This window comes from Bufo gargarizans, chromosome 11 (assembly GCF_014858855.1).
Source record: "Bufo gargarizans isolate SCDJY-AF-19 chromosome 11, ASM1485885v1, whole genome shotgun sequence".
Taxonomy (NCBI): Eukaryota; Metazoa; Chordata; class Amphibia; order Anura; family Bufonidae; genus Bufo; species Bufo gargarizans.
This window is the reverse complement of record NC_058090.1, coordinates 32,162,391-32,179,987: the sequence shown is the minus strand read 5'-3', so window position 1 is coordinate 32,179,987 and position 17,597 is coordinate 32,162,391. Positions and strand designations below refer to the sequence as shown.

At 43.0% G+C, this 17,597-nt stretch overlaps 1 protein-coding gene across 1 annotated transcript in view; it reads left to right on the top strand.

Annotated features, from left to right (window-relative positions):
* The window catches only part of SYNE2 (spectrin repeat containing nuclear envelope protein 2), a 279,407-nt gene that overhangs the window by 60,208 nt on the left and 201,602 nt on the right, over positions 1-17,597 (top strand). The window contains 8 exon segments of the mRNA XM_044271524.1: positions 103-267; positions 1,748-1,860; positions 3,197-3,359; positions 10,219-10,315; positions 11,404-11,588; positions 14,209-14,355; positions 16,014-16,157; positions 16,522-16,695. Of these exon segments, the coding sequence (XP_044127459.1) occupies positions 103-267; positions 1,748-1,860; positions 3,197-3,359; positions 10,219-10,315; positions 11,404-11,588; positions 14,209-14,355; positions 16,014-16,157; positions 16,522-16,695 (1,188 nt within the window).

The window sequence follows — 17,597 nt, the reverse complement described above, 5'->3', positions numbered from 1 at the left end:
CATTTTTTCTTTATTCCCTGGCAGCCATAATGAACTAGGGTTTTACCAGGTATGGGTAGGATTTGAGGTGGTGTATTGAAGCTATCTCCTCTTTGTATTCAGATTGCACAATGGAAGAAGCAGTTGGATAGGAGTTTGCCACCACCTCTGGACAGTATCGAGACATGGCTCACAGAGGTGGAAATCTTGATGTCCCAGGCTTTGCCTGAATCCGGCTCTCATTATAATACAATGTCTCTACTCCAGGCTTTATCTGAAGCCTTCAAGGTATGAAAACCAGTCTTCACTGCATGTTCTGACAGTGTCATAATAATACATGATAGGTGGTAAAATCAGGATCATACCTGTTATTAAAGGGATTGTTTAATTTCTGTCTGGGGCATGTATGGCTATCGAAGGGATAAGCCATAAATGTCTGATAAGTGCAGGTCCCACCTCTGGGATCTGCTGCTATCTGAAAACAGGGCTCCTACTGTGCATGCACAGAATCCTCTCCATTCACTACTATGGAACTTCTAAAAGTGAGCACTCTCAGCTGTTTTCAGAAATCCCATAGCAGTGAATGGAGACCAAGTGCGTGCGTGGCGACCCATCCATTCACCGAGCACTCTGCTAATTTCAGAAGTCCCATAGTGGTGAGTTGAGGGTGATGGTGCATGCACGTCTTGCTCTCCAGTCACTTCAGGGCCCTATTTTTCCAGAAAGGATCAGATCCCAGAGGTGGAACCCACTCCTATTGGACATTTTATGGCATAACCTATATGCTATTAATGTCCCTGAGTGGAATACCCGTTTAAGCAGTGGATGCAGACATGCAGATTGTTCCTTCTGCCCCAAGTGGCCAACTGTACCTGCAGAACTGCCGGTGTATAGCACCGATACAGCCTGTTAAGCCCATCTGAATGATTGCCATATAACACCACATCTCTAACGCAGTGGCCGGTGCAGGAAAGATGCCTGAATGGACATTACATGACTGAAATCTAGAAACATTGAGAGCAAAACAAGATGTGATCATGGAGGACAGTCAATGCAATTCCCTTTCTTGTGTGCAGAATCCCACCAATTACCAGAAATACAGGTCAAATCGGCCAAATTGGTTATAAAATTCACCATAGTGAAATTGTCCCTAAACTGTGGACAGGTTTGTGCTCCAGAGCTGTACTTCCTACTGTAAGAAGGGACAAGTTGGAGTAGGACATACTGTAATCACAGCAACCTATGTTCTCCAGCTATAACTCCCTCACTGTTACTGTCTGAAAATACTGGCTTAGGCCATTTGAGTAAATGTAAATTGCATTATATGTTTATTATATAAAGGGTTTTTGCAGTTTTTTTTACATAGTTAAATTTCAACTTGAATCCATACTTACCCGCTCCACACCACTCCCTTCCAGATCCCTGACTCCCTTTACTGGTCTTCCGGTTCCTGTCTGTAAGCTTCCAGATGGACGGAGTCATGATCGCCCCTGCAGCTAATGACTGGCCTCAGCAATAATGTGTCCTGTCACTGATGGGTCACCTACCGCTTGGGGACACGTCACCGCTGAAGCCAGCCATTGGCTGCAGCACGAACATGATTCTCTACTGATGTTTACAGACAGGGACTGGAAGACCATTGAAGGGAGCTGGAACGAGTGGTGGGGAACAGGTGAGTATGGATTTTTCCACAGGTACAGCTGGCTGGGGTTGAAATAGTAAAAGCCTATAATTTTATTATCCCTTACAAATGCTCCTTTACCCTCAGGCTTTAATGGTTGATGCGAAAAATTACATAGAGAGTCTCAGATCTTTCAAGAATGTAGATGATAGCGGAGTCATAATTGTGCCAGCTGATAAGATGGAAGAGATGAAAACCCGGTAGGATTAATGCTTTATGTTATTACGCCTGTTTGTCTTCTGCGTCTTGCATAGCTTATAGATTGTGGTTATTGTCGTGTAGGACAGATTTAAGGGTTTATCCAAGACTGAACTCTTTTAGCAGACCTCTTCAGAGTAGCTGGACTCGCAGTGGGGTTCATACTTACCTGGTCTCCACCACTGGATTCCATCTGCATAGCTCAATAGCCACCTCGTCAGGTCCCTGGTCTTTTAGGAATCAACACCCTGTTGACGGATGTCATGTCACCACTGCAGCTATGTGGTAGGTCACTGGTGACAGTACACCGCTGCGGCCAGAAATTGGACAGGATTTTGATTCCCAGAGACCCACGGCCTGCCATGGCAGCTGTGGAGCGATGCAGCTTAAATCCAACAGGCAGAGAGCAGATAAATATGAACCATACTGCGGGTCCAGCCACTCTGAAGAGGTCTGTTAAAATATCTAGTCCTGGATAACCCCTTTAACATCTGTAGGAAATACGTAGTTCTAAGTGAACATACAGTGTGACCATCCATGATTGAGCCAAGGAGAAATCATAAGGTTTCTTCCTTCAACAATATATATTTTTCATTGTTCTGTATGAAGACGTCCAAGCATGACAAGTCTGCTTAATTGTAGAGGCAATTCCAAGTCTTCTCTCAAATTAATTTTCGGCCATTTCTTTAAGGGGCAGAGAAGCTGCCGGTACAATGGGCATCCCCGACAGCTGTTTCTCCTGACTCCCTCAGACACATCAGGTTCGGCATGTGTTTGCAGCCGATCCTTCTTTTCCCTGCCATCTGCCATCAGGAGGAGGGTGTAGGACACCCTTGTGCATGTTACATAGGTGGTTGGCAGTCATTAACTGTGGATGGGCACCTGTGTAGGCAGTCTCCTCTTTTGTATGGTGCATAAAATAAGCCATTCCATGATGGGAAGACACGGACTATAGTGTCCTCAAAGGAACTAGTCACTAGAAAACCAGAAAATATTTTCCCTTATGATTACTACATTATCTCACATATCTCCAGGTCCATGAGGTGGTTCTTCTTCTCAACTTCCTCATAGTCAGCTGATCTTGCTGGAATCCGTGATTTCGGCTGAGTAATGTTGTGCTGTGTATGATGGGCCCTAAGGGCATATACACATCCAAAAAGTTCATGTATGGTACATGGAAAAAAGTGAATTCAGCGGAACTCAATTCACTGGGCACAGTATGGAGAGAGGGCGTTCTTTAACAAATATTATATTGAAAAGCCCTCCTAGTCTTCCTGGAGGACCCCTGTAATCAAAGGATAAGACCCTCTTATAAAATTCTATGTCATTATATTTAAGGTTGGAGAAGATATTAGCGGCACACTTCAGTGTTCTTGTGGATTACCGCTGTGCCGGACACTATGTTCTTGCTCTTTTGGAGGAAGGGAGACCTAAGCTAAAGTCTTGGAAAGGGAAGTACAAGTCTCAAGAGTCTGTGGAGGTCCTACTGGCAGATTACAAGGTTAGTCGTGAGGAGTCTTTATCTCACCATCCTGAGGTTGATTGTACAATTGCTTGGTGTCAAATGTACATTAAAGGAGGCACAGAGACTTTTGGTACAAACACTTTGACGCTATCATGGAGCATTATCATCGAGTACTCATTATAAAGTAGCGCTCTCTTGGTTGGCTTTTGCTGAAGGCTTCAGAAGGATCATTGCTTTGGTTGAATGTCCAGAGTAGTGTTGAGCGCGAATATTCGAATATCGAATTTTTTTCGCGAATATCGGCACTTCGCTAATTCGCGAATATTTCGAATATAGTGATATAAATTCGATATTTCGAATATTCGTTTTTTTTTTGTTTTTTTTTATTGTTATATTTTTTTCTTTCCCACTTCCCTAAAGTTGTTCTTACCTGTCCTTTGGATTCCTGGCTTCCTGGCTGCTCCAGTCAGTGCCCGTTGCCGCTTCTGCCGACTTCCATGCTCATGGAGCGTCCCCATCACCATGGGAACATCTCCATATACTAGAATGTACTGTCGGATTTGAGAATTACGTTGAAATCGCAATTCGATTTTTTCAAGTTATAATAATCGAATTTCGATTTTAACTTAGCACTGCTATATGCCATATTAGGCTAACTAATATGGCATATAGCAGTGCTAAGTTAAAATCGAAATTCGATTATTATAACTTGAAAAAATCGAATTGCGATTTCAACGTAATTCTCAAATCCGACAGTACATTCTAGTATATGGAGTCGTTCCCATGGTGATGGGGACGCTCCATAAGCATGGAATATGGCTTCAATGGCTTGGTAGAATTAGCGAATTGACGAATATATTCGTTATATTCCACAAAACAAAGATAATGAAGTATTCTGCATCTTCATTTTAGCTACCTATTCATCAATTTCGCTAATTCTAGCAATGATATAGGAAAGTTGACTATAGAGACAGCTAAGTTTAATTCGCTATGCGATTATATTACTGCTTTTTTTTTTTAATAAATAGAATAATTATAATACCTGATAATTATTATAATTATACTATTTATAAAAAAAAGCAGTCATATAATCGCATAGCGAATTATACTTAGCTGTCTCTATAGTCAACTTTCCTATATCATTGCTAGAATTAGCGAAATTGATGAATAGGTAGCTAAAATGAAGATGCAGAATACTTCGTTATCTTCGTTTTGTGGAATATGACGAATACATTCGTTATATTCGTTTTGTGGAATATAACGAATATATTCGTCAATTCGCTAATTCTACCAAGCCATTGAAGCCATATTCCATGCTTATGGAGCGTCCCCATCACCATGGGAACGACTCCATATACTAGAATGTACTGTCGGATTTGAGAATTACGTTGAAATCGCAATTCGATTTTTTCAAGTTATAATAATCGAATTTCGATTTTAACTTAGCACTGCTATATGCCATATTAGTTAGCCTAATATGGCATATAGCAGTGCTAAGTTAAAATCGAAATTCGATTATTATAACTTGAAAAAATCGAATTGCGATTTCAATAGGAGAGTAGCCTTTAAGTTAAAATCGAAATTCGATTATTTAAATCGCATATTAATCGCGATAACAAGAATAATGACGAATATTCGATTTCGACGAATATAAAACGAATATTCTATCGAATATTCGCGAATTTCGTCGAAATCGAATATGGCACCTGCCGCTCATCACTAGTCCAGAGTAGGGATGCCCAACCTGCGGCCCTCCAGCTGTTGCAAAACTACAACTCCCAACATGCCTGGACAGCCTACAGCTATCAGCCTGCAGCAGTGCATGGTGGGAGTTGTAGTTTTACAAAAGCTGGAGGGCCGCAGGTTGACCATCCCTGGTCCAGAGGATTCATGACACCAATAATACAGACATCCTCTTAAGATACAGCCACCATATCGTGTGAACTACCCCACTGAAGCCAGTCACCACCTGTTAGGGTGTATATGTCACAGGTCAATTCACAAGTCACTTATTACACATTATTGATCATATGTAAGGCATGTACCGTGATAGTAATACAATCAAAAGTGGACATGTCTGTGTAGATGAAGGGTGGATCCTCATGGTGACCCAAGGAACCCCAATAATGGAACAGAATTAAAGGCGTTGTCTGGGCTACAAATAACTTATGGCCTATCCTCAGGATAGGTCTACAACTGATCAGCACCCCTGCCGATCAGTTGTTTAGGTCAGCCGCAGTGCAGGAAACTATGGGGGTCATTTATGGGTGGATATGTGTCAATTTTTGGTGTATATCTGTCACAGATTCGGTCTCAAAGGGTATTTGCGGTCAAATCTGCAAATTCTTCCCCATCCACGTCACATACGCCAGTTCTAAAAAAAGGGGGACGCCTGTCAGTTTCTACGCCTGTTTTAGAAAATGATCTAAATGTACACCAGCAATGGAGCTGGCGTAGATTTAGGCCGGCGGTGGATGTGCCTAAGCTATTTAGAGGGTATTAAGACCATTGTCTAAAGCACTGGTCTTAATAAATGACCCCCTATATGTGTATACGTATACTGTATACACCCAGCACCCCAATAAACAGCTGATCAGTGGGGTGCTGGGTGTTATATTGATGACCTATACATTTACACCTATTAGTCATCTTTGCCTCAACATGGAAAGAATGACAAATTATTAAACTATTGATGCAAATGGTTTTTCCATTGTATAAAGTGATGACATATTGCTGGGCTATTCCATCATTTTATGGTCAGTTTGAGGCGAATAAAGGGGGGTAGCAGTGCTGATTTAGAGTTGCATCCCCTTAATTTTTTTCTATGTACCCATTAACTGGATTTGGCCCAATATCTTAGTTTTTTCCGTTGTCAACACATATGTTTCAATGGAAGCAGGTGTTTCTATCACTGATGTCTTTGGAATTATAACCATGACATCACTAGGGTGAAGAATGGGAAAAAACCCGGGTCATCCGTGATATCGATCATTTCAATCTGTCACTTCCGAAAGTCCATTAATACAAAGTTAATGTTTTCACCAGAATACTTGATTAATTGGATTAAATGGACAGAACCCCATTGAAACCTATGGCTTCTATTATTGTGTTTGGTATGGGCAGGTTAGGTGAGATGGCTCAGCCAAGTGACAGCTATCTAATGGGTATTGTCCGCTAAAGGGTTTCACAAATGTTGTGGCTGAGTCACAGTTAGGCTGGTTTTACACATGGGGGGGGACGGGACGGGACATTTATTACATCTTAATCTCTTCCCCCTGGCACTAGATGGTGCTACAATGATGCCGAGGTGCATGCGTCCTAATAATTGTGCTGCATCTGTGCGGTTCCGTGCGCCAAGATGGAGATCTACACCAGTAATGGATGCTGGTGTGGAATTCTCATATAATCGAAACCAGTTTCCTGTCATAGATTATGATGGCCACCCCCACATTGCACTCCTCCCCACAACGCCCTGTTTTGTAAACCCCAACATTTTGCACCAAGTCTTGCAACTTTTTGATGCCAGCTTTCTGGCATGTAGAGGGTTGATAAATATTCCCTATGTATTTTTCACAGTTTTTTTTATGCATCCAGGTGTTACTTTAAAGTCTATAGTGAATTACAGAAATCTCTACAGACAGAGATTGCCGTTTCTTGCATTACGTTTGTGCGTTTTTAGGCATTTGGGAGCACTTGTCAAAACGCTGCATACTCTAGGTTCCCTTCAGGCACGTTTCCCATGGAATCTCTATGGGAGTTGAAAAATGGGCTGAAAAAAATGTTAGATGGGAGCCCCAGGAGTAGGACACTCACCTGTCAGGAATTTATGGAATATCCTGCGGAAGTGCCATATATCTATATGATGGGAGTTCTCAGTTAGCTGATAGGATCATATTGTGGAGCGCCTTTATTTTACTACAGCACATACTATACATGGCAATAGAATTACATTCCGGAAGTGATGTTCAAATATTGACTGTAGGTGATATAGTCTGCGCCTGCAGGATATATGTTCTGCACACCCGGCCACCAGACTGCAAGGACATTCCCTTCCATAATGTCCGATAAGAGTAATAAATATATATTTATCCACCTGAAGACTAGGTGAAGGGAGTATGCCAATACCTATGACCAATACAACCCCACTCTGTAGATCGTGAAATTTAACCTTGATTTCATCTTAATGCAATAGTAGAGTGAGAAAATATAGCTTACAGATAATATCTTAAAATGCACATTTCCATGGTATAAACATTTTGATGTCAGAACCTGGCGGTCTTACGGCGATCAGCAGCGCTACACTGCAGCTGCTTATCTCTTCTTGCAGAGGCGGTCTGTCACATGTCACTTCTGCAGTTATTTCCTTCCTATGGGTAAAGTACTATTAGACTGACATGTACAGCCAGGTCCATAAATATTGGGACATGGACACAATTCTAACATTTTTGGCTCTATACACGACCACAATGGATTTAAAATGAAACAAACAAGATGTGCTTTACCTGCAGACTGTCAGCTTTAATTTGAGGGTATTTACATCCAAATCCGGTGAACGGTGTAGGAATTACAACAGTTTGTATATGTGCCTCCCACTTGTTAAGGGACCAAAAGTATTGGGACAATTGGCTTCTCAGCTGTTCCATGGCCAGGTGTGTGCTATTACCTCATTATCCCAATTACAATGAGCAGATAAAAGGTCCAGAGGTAATTTCCAGTCTGCTATTTGCATTTGGAATCTGTTGCTGTCAACTCTCAAGATGAGATCCAAAGAGCTGTCACTATCAGTGAAGCAAGCCATCATTCGGCTGAAAAAACACAACAAACCCATCAGAGAGATAGCAAAAACATTAGACATGGCCAAAACAACTGTTTGGAACATTCTTAAAAAGAAGAAACGCACCGTTGAGCTCGGCAACACCAAAAGACCCAGAAGACCACGGAAAACAACTGTGGTGGATGACCGAAGAATTCTTTCCCTGGTGAAGAAACCCTTCACAACAGTTGGCCAGATCAAGAACACTCTCCAGGAGGTAGGTGTATGTGTGTCAAAGTCAACAATCAAGAGAAGACTTCACCAGAGTGAATACAGAGGGTTCACCACAAGATGTAAACCATTGGTGAGCCTCAAAAACAGGAAGGCCAGATTAGAGTTTGCCAAACGACATCTAAGAAAGCCTTCACAGTTCTGGAACAACATCCTATGGACAGATGAGACCAAGATCTACTTGTACCAGAGTGATGGGAAGAGAAGAGTATGGCGAAGGAAAGGAACTGCTCATGATCCTAAGCATACCACCTCATCAGTGAAGCATGGTGGTGGTAATGTCATGGCGTGGGCATGTATGGCTGCCAATGGCACTGGTTCTCTTGTATTTATTAATGATGTGACTGCTGACAAAAGCAGAAGGATGAATTCTGAAGTGTTTCGGGCAATATTATCTGCTCATATTCAGCCAAATGCTTCAGAACTCATTGGACGGCGCTTCACAGTGCAGATGGACAATGACCCAAAGCATACTGCAAAAGCAACCAAAGAGTTTTTAAAGGGAAAGAAGTGGAATGTTATGCAATGGCCAAGTCAATCACCTGACCTGAATCCGATTGAGCATGGATTTCACTTGCTGAAGACAAAACTGAAGGGAAAATGCCCCAAGAACAAGCAGGAACTGAAGACAGTTGCAGTAGAGGCCGGGCAGAGCATCACCAGGGATGAAACCCAGCGTCTGGTGATGTCTATGCGTTCCAGACTTCAGGCTGTAATTGACTGCAAAGGATTTGCAACCAAGTATCAAAAAGTGAAAGTTTGATTTATGATGATTATTATGTCCCATTACTTTTGGTCCCATAACAAGCGGGAGGCACATATGCAAAGTGTTGTAATTCCTACACCGTTCACCTGATTTGGATTTAAATTCCCTCAAATTAAAGCTGTCAGTCTGCAGTTAAAGCACATCTTGTTAGTTTCATTTCAAATCCACTGTGGTGGTGTATAGAGCCAACAATGTTAGAATTGTGTCGATGTCCCAATATTTTTGGACCTGACTGTAAGTGCTCCCTCTGTCTCTCTTTAAAAAAAAAAGGTTCCTTAGCAGCTGCATTCAGCAGCTTATACAGTACAGTGCCCCAGCTGCTGCAGAACATCATAATGCATTCCTCACCTGCCGTAGAACATTGTGACACCCTCCTCAGCAGCTGTAGAACATTATATCATATTTATGGTGACTGTTGTTTAGACCATATTCAGTCTCCATGATGTAGGAGAACGGGTTTAATCTTAATCAATGGGGGTCATTTACGAACATTTTTACACAACCTCCTTTTTGCAACTTTTTGATTACCTGTCTAACTATATTTTGTCACTTGGGCATTATTGCACTGTGTTCGACACATATGAGTGTTGAGGATGCGGCAGGGGCGTGCTAGGGCCAGGGCTCGGACTTCAACCCGACAAATTTACCAACATTTACGCCAGGAAAACAGCCATAAATGTTGAAAAACAAAGTACACCATGTAGGGGCTAATCTAGTTATTCCGCCAGGCCCACGGACTGCTGAAGGTGGGCCTAATATATGACGAGGCACACTCCTCTTCATAAACTAGGCTCACCTCTGGCCAGCAAAGCCAATGCAAAAAGGGAATAAAAGACTGGCGTAAATGACCCCAACATTCCCAAACCTGTGGCTTTCCATCTGCTGCAAAACTACAGTGCACTGACCTATGGCTGTCAGTGCATGATGAGAGCTGTAGTTTCACAACAGTTCTGTCCTGCAGAAGCCTGCCGAGGATACCATGTGAATGTAAATGACGGGTTTTGATAACGGGTGAATTCCATGTTCCCTGGAGCCTCTCCATCCGCCGTATGATGTCCTTGACGCCTCTATTTCTCTCCTGCTAGGAATTTGTTGAGGGCAAACAGTCCATGGTCCGTCTGGAGACAGCGTTTGAGAAATTCAGAGAACTTCATACTCTGCTGCTGACCACAGACGACTATTGTAAGTAAATGATATATTCTTACAGATTTGTACTAGGGGAACTCCATGAATAGATATTTTTGAGATTTTCCACCACTCACAGCGCGTTTTTGTAAATTTGGGCACACCTAGCAGTAGGGTGTGGGACACGACACATTTATCGCAATTTACCTCTGAATATGGGCACATTTTATAGCTGAAATCTACTTCAGTCCATAGCGGCCATAGATTTCAGTTTTCTAGCACACAGGCAGCCCAAGATGGGACACATTTTTTAAAAGACATGATCCTGTTAATAAATTTGGCTCAACTTATGCCAACAGACTTGTTTAGTAATAAGTCTGTTGGCATAAGTTAGGCAAAATTTATGAGGCCTGAAACACCATTCTTTGGTAAATATGCCCATAAGAGCTTTTATATGTCTATGCGGTAAGCTCCCCCTAGTGGTGGCTGTAGGCTCACTCAATTGTAGGTTAAACAACTTTCACATCTGCGCTTTCCCTTTCCGCTATTGAGATCTGTCATAGGATCTCAATAGCGGGGGAAAACGATTCCGTTTTGTCCCCATTCATTGTCAATGGGGACAAAACTGAACGGAGTGCGCCAGAATGCATTCCGTTCGGTTGCATCCCCATCGCAGACAGAATAACGTTGCAAGTTGCGTTTTTCTGTCAGTGATGTGGTGCGGAGCAAGACAAATCCGGCCTGACTCTCAATGTAAGTCAATGGGGATGGATGTGTTTTCTCTGACACAATAGAAAACGGATCCGTCCGCCATTGACTTTAAGGGGTGTTCATGATGGATCCGTCATTGCAATGTTAAAGATAATACAACCGGATCCGTTCATAATGGATGTAAACGGTTGTATTATCGGGATGGACGCGTTTTTCCTGATCCATGATGGTTCCAGCAAAAGTGCTGGTGTGAAAGTAGCCTTTCTGACCGCTTAGTGCATCCTTAAAGGTGTCGTCTGAGCGACCCGCCTTGTCTCAGTGAATAATAGACGTATTACAAGGACACATGGGGTTATCCTAGCAGCATACAACATCATCTTGGTGTGGAGGAGTAGTGGTCACAGTAGATCATGTCCTGTTCCTTCTGCTCCTAGCGGGTGACCCTGAAATATCAAAACAATATGAAGTCATAGAACTAAAGTATAAGAGATTTGTGTCATCGGCCCACGACGCAGAATCTACCCTGGAGCAAGTACTAACCAGCTGGACTCACTTTGAGAATAACATGAACTTGATCACAGCTTGGCTGGATGAACAGCAGAGGATCACACCATCCAATGTAAGTATGATTCAGTCATCTGAACATATCATGGTAAGAGGGCTCTGTAGGGTCTCCTATCTGAGGGCAGCGTAGGACAGAGAAGAAAATGCTTAGCTTGGTAGATATGGTTTTCAGAGATTATATGGTTTGATTTGACATTTTTGGGTTAAAAACAGGTTTAAGTGCTGCCAGGACTCCTAGAGACAGACTGAGAGTCATGTTCCCCAACCATTCATAGAGAAAGCCGGTGAGTCTTGCATCCCCAGACCATGCACAGAGAAAGCATGAGAGTCCTGTTGCCCTGATGGAAAGTCTGATTTTCCCCTCCCAATCACAAAGAAAACCTAAAAGTCCTGTTATCCTGTCCACTCATATAGAAAAGTGTGAGTCTTGCTTCCTCTGCCCTGTCATAGAGGAAAGCCTAAGAGTCCTGATTCCTCCGTCCACTCCATAGAGAAAGCCTAAGAGTCCTGATTCCTCCGCCCACTCCATAGAGAAAGACTGAGAGTCCTGCATGCCCTGCCTACCCATAGAGAAAGCCTGAGAGTCCTGCATTCCCCACCCACTCATAGAGAAAGCCTGAGAGTCCTGCATTCCCCGCCCACTCATAGAGAAAGCCTGAGAGTCCTGCATTCCCCACCCATCATAGAAAAAGCCTGAGAGTCCTGATTCCTCCACCCACTCAGAGAAAGCCTGAGAGTCCTGATTCCTCCATACAGTCATAGAGAAAGCCTGAGAGTCCTGATTCCTCCGCCCACTCATAGAGAAAGCCTGACAGTCCTGATTCCTCCATTCACTCGTAGAGAAAGACTGAGAGTCATGCATTCCCCGCCTACCCATAGAGAAAGCCTGAGAGTCCTGCATTCCCCGCCTATCATAGAAAAAGCCTGAGAGTCCTGCATTCCCCACCCACTCATAGAGAAAGCCTGAGAGTCCTGCATTCCCCGCCCACTCATAGAGAAAGCCTGAGAGTCCTGCATTCCCCGCCCATCATATAAAAAAGCCTGAGAGTCCTGCATTCCCCGCCCATCATAGAAAAAGCCTGAGAGTCCTGATTCCTCCATTCACTCGTAGAGAAAGCCTGAGAGTCATGCATTCCCCGCCCACCCATAGAGAGAGCCTGAGAGTCCTGCATTCCCCGCCCACTCATAGAGAGCCTGAGAGTCCTGCATTCCCCGCCCACTCATAGAGAAAGCCTGAGAGTCATGCATTCCCCGCCCACCCATAGAGAAAGCCTGAGAGTCATGCATTCCCCGCCCACCCATAGAGAAAGCCTGAGAGTCCTGCATTCCCGCCCACTCATAGAGAGCCTGAGAGTCCTGCATTCCCCGCCCACCCATAGAGAAAGCCTGAGAGTCCTGCATTCCTCGCCCACTCATAGAGAGCCTGAGAGTCCTGCATTCCTCGCCCACTCATAGAGAGCCTGAGAGTCCTGCATTCCCCGCCCACTCATAGAGAGCCTGAGAGTCCTGCATTCCCCGCCCACTCATAGAGAGCCTGAGAGTCCTGCATTCCCCGCCCACTCATAGAGAAAGCCTGAGAGTCCTGATTACTCCGCTCACATAGAGTGATCAGCAGCTTTTCCTGTATGAGTCTGTCTTCTGGGATAGTTGTCTCATACTTAGTAGGCAATTTTTACCAATGGAGTATTTGTATCCATGTATTTTTTTAAATTTATTTTAGTCCTGAACAGTAGCAGTTCTCATAATTTTTCCTAAATTCTGTGTAAACATAACATGGTGCTCTAGGATCAGCTGTACTGATGTCATTATGTTCTGTCTTTGGATGATATTAATCATATGGCACAGTTCTGGCCTAATAATACACCTGGCTGAAAGGGAATGTTTCATTAGGAAATTATCTGTTGCTTAAATCAAGTTTTTCAGAATTTTTCTTGACAAGTTCTTTTAATTTCGTGTCTGATCTGTATTAAAAAAAATATCCAGAAATCTTGGTTTTCACCCTGAACCCTATAACGAAGCAACACTTTTCAGCATTCATTTCATCATCATCACAGACAGGATCACAATGGCAGATAACACCTCTATATAGTTAATACAGCATCCACCATTCACGATAGCTGATGGTCACAGCTCACAGCTTATCTACTCCCTCCGTGTACAATGGCCTCTGCCCAGGTAACAGAGCATGCCCACAACATTTTCCCATAGAAGCAAATGAGTTATCCCCAGACTGCAGGTTCCTATGGTGGTTCCTGTAGAGCATAACTCTGAATGCTGTTAACCACAGCTCAAGCAAGATTCCCCCCCATAATCATAGAATTTAAAAGAAGGAAATATTAGCAAACTAGAAATAAAAAATATCCATTTGGTTTTAATTAGTCAAAAATATGTAGTTGATACATTCCCTTTAAGCTCAGAAATGTATTTATGACCCCTCACATGGATCATAGCCAGTTGTCTGTACCAAGGTATTGACACACAATGTGAACTCGGCCACAAGAATGTACAGTAGGAAGACTGCTCTGTCGGGTTCTATAGTTATACGCTTATATCATGGGTGAGGTCAGACGTCTACTTCCCACCATTCTCCTCCAGTTACAGTATGTAATAAGCGTGATATCTGCTGTGCAAACACTGATACTTACTGATGTAATGTTTTCCCCATACAAATCCAGGTTCCTATGGAGATTCTTTCCAAATGGAAATCTGTGCACAAGTCTTTAAACAGGGACAGTGACTTCCTGGTGGAGAGGACATATGAGAAAACCGCCTCCAAGATAGATCACAGGCTGAAGACATTGAACAGTCGATGGACCAGATATGTAGGTTTATAAAAAGCTGAATAAGCATGAAAACCTGAGAGCGGGATGGTGCTGCTATTATTGTTACTTATACTATTATAATTAGTGTTATTTTAGTTTACTAATAGGTATTAATGTAATAAATGGATATTCTTCTGATGAACCTGTCCTTGTTCAAACCAATTTAGGTGTTTTAAGAGATGATCTGATTGACTGGGCATCAATATTTCTTTTAACTGAGATCCCTCTCACCAGCCAACAAATAAATCTGACATAGCAGCAGCCTTACTTGCCAGCTGTACTGTTTATTGCTCATAAGAGCTCTTCAACATACCGTAACTTTCCGTCCTCTGGTGTCAGCATCATTGCATCCTGGCAGGATGTTTACATGCAGGACTTCCTGTTTCTATCAGCTTCCTGCTGGGTTTTCGAATCAATCCCAGCATGCTTTGCTTTGTGATGTTTCTCAGGGCTTACTATGCCTGCTGCACTGTTTTCTCTGCAGTAATCACACCCCCTTCACCTCTCCTCTCCACGTTGGCTAGGCCAAAAACATTACAGAGCAAAACATTCTGGGTTTGGTTAGAAAACCCAGCAGGAAACAGATACAAACAGGAAGTTCTCCATGTAAACATCCTGCCAGAATGCGGTGATGCTGAGAACAGGGGAAGGAAAGTGCTGACATGAAACGGGTATATACAACAACGTTATGCAGTGTTTTTGAGATACTCTGAGCACATAAAAAAATCATTATGAAATCAGAGAACCCCTTTAAATGGAAGCTGTCGCTAGGTTTGGGGCCACTAAACCATCATCCTCTCCTTATATAGCTGGGCTTTTCCTTCTAAAGATGCCCCATTTCACAACCAGATATTTTGCCTTAATGTTCATGCACATTGCACAATGAAGCTAAGGGCAGTAGACATTGTTTAACTGCACATGCCCCCAAATGTGCCTGACTCATCTCCTGGACTCCTCTGGCCTCATAAGATGAGTTCTTGTACTACATAATGTCATAATGTCCAGTGGTGCCCATCTGCATAAGGGCATGCTAGAGACATGCTTATCCTAAGTATAAGCAATCAATATCTGTTTGGCGGGGTCCAACACCTTGCACCCCTGCCCATCAGCTGTTTCCAGGTAGCTTCGGCACCAGAATTGTATAGCTGCATCCGCTGTGCAGTAGATGGAGCCAGTCTTTAGCACTGCTCCCATTCACATTAAGGGCTTATGTACACTAATGTCCGCAAAACACCGATCCACAAAGAATATGGATGTGTGACAAAAGTCCGTGTGACATCCGTATTACATTGTTTTTTTAACAATGCCTATCCTTGTTTGCAAAACGGACAACAATAGGACACGTTCTATCACTTTTTCGAAACTGCCATGCAGACATACGGAAATGGAATGCACACTGAATTATTTCAGTTTTTTTTGTGGACCCATTAAAGTGAATGGTTCCGCATACGGGCCACAAAAAAAAATAGGCCCTAAATCAAATTTAGTATGGCTGTGAAGGTTGATTCATCCAAGTGAGTAGATAGTAGAACTAGCCTGTTATATACATGTTTCGTATATCTCTATATCAGAGGTACTGCGGTATAGGCGTTAGGTATACGGTACTATAAATGAATGATTTGTAATATCCTTTTTCTCCGTCTATTTTTTCCCTTCAGGTTAGGCAGTATAAGGAAAAGAAGGAGGTCAGGAATGGCACCACTGCTAAAGAGAATCTGGGCGATGACTCTACAGAAAATGTTTCCAAGGCTCAATCAGATATTTCTGCTCGTTCCCCCAGTCTGTATATTCAGAGTTTACAGGTTAAAAAAATCTATCCTCTCTTATAATTTATTATAGTCAATTATGGATGTGTATATATAGGAGATAATCTAAGAGTGAGAACTCACTTCCTCCTGTATTTAAAGTGGAGCGACTCATGCAAAAATTTAAAAAAATTACATGCTGGCATGATGGCTGGCACTAGGGGGAGCTTATCCTACTGTTTGTGCATTGAACTGTGAGCTCCCTCTAGTGGTGGCTGTCAATTATGGATGATGGCAGTCATATTGGTTGATATAATAATAGTAGAAGAGGCATCCTTGATTTAAAAATGGCTTATTGAATAGAAATACAGCTGAGAAAATAATAAACTAATATTACTCTTCCAATATTGTCATCTCACAGAAGAGCGGGGAAGATGCCAGAACAGCAGAAATGTACTCCGAAGTCCTCGGCCACCTTGAAGCAGGGGAGAAAGTTATCGAGGCTGCAGACAACTGGTCTGGGAAGGCCGAGCAGTTTTTGAGTGACCTTGATGAAAAGGAGAACACACAGGAGCCTTCAAGAGTAGAGATTCAGGTAATATAATGCTGGCAAATGATGCAAGTTTTAGAAGGTCCAGGTAGGTAGACAACAGGGTTCTCATAGTAACAGGCTTTTCTGAGTTTAGAAATTTGATGGCTTATTCTTAGGACAGGGCATCAAAATCTGAATCGGTGGAAGACTGAATCTCGGACCCCTGGCGCTCAGCGATTTAAAGGAGACAAAGCGCTCATGTGAACTCTGCAGCCTCCTCAATGTTGACATGGGTCCTTCTACGTCCAGGCCGCCTTCTTAGTAGCAGCAGTGCAGCTTGGTCCCATTGGCATTGAATTTATGAACTTGTTGATGCAAAACATGAATGGGCCGCAGTGCACACACAACGACTGATAGGCGGCGGTGCTGAGAGTCCACCCTCTACCAGTCTCGTATCCAGAGGATGGTCCATTGATATTCTGCTCCTGGAAAACCCCCTCTAATGCATTCACTTTGCTACTATAGAGCAGAATTACGGTAGTTTCCCTATCATACAGAGGCAGAGCGTGTGGTTCCAATGGGGCCCTTAGAGATAAGGAATCCTGCCCAGGTTAGCTCTTTGTTAAAGGGGGAAACAAGAGAGTGGAGCAATGGCCCAAGAGTCATGGAAAGGGCATTGAATGAGGGAACATATACTGGGCTCTTTTTTTTCCCGGTTGGCAAAACCTGGTACCGCAATGCTGGGCCTTGTCTAACCTGTGCTGTGGGATCCCCTCTCTTCTATGTCAATTAGCATTGCTGGATTGTGCCCTCCTTACTTTGCTGACCTTAAACCATGGAATGACTATAGATTTAGGTGCCCGTGGAGGAAGCTGTGTTTTTTTTAATGCACCTGATTAGACGTTACCTGTGACGATACTTTATATGTACAAACCAACAGAAAAAATGGCGTGGTGTTAAATGGG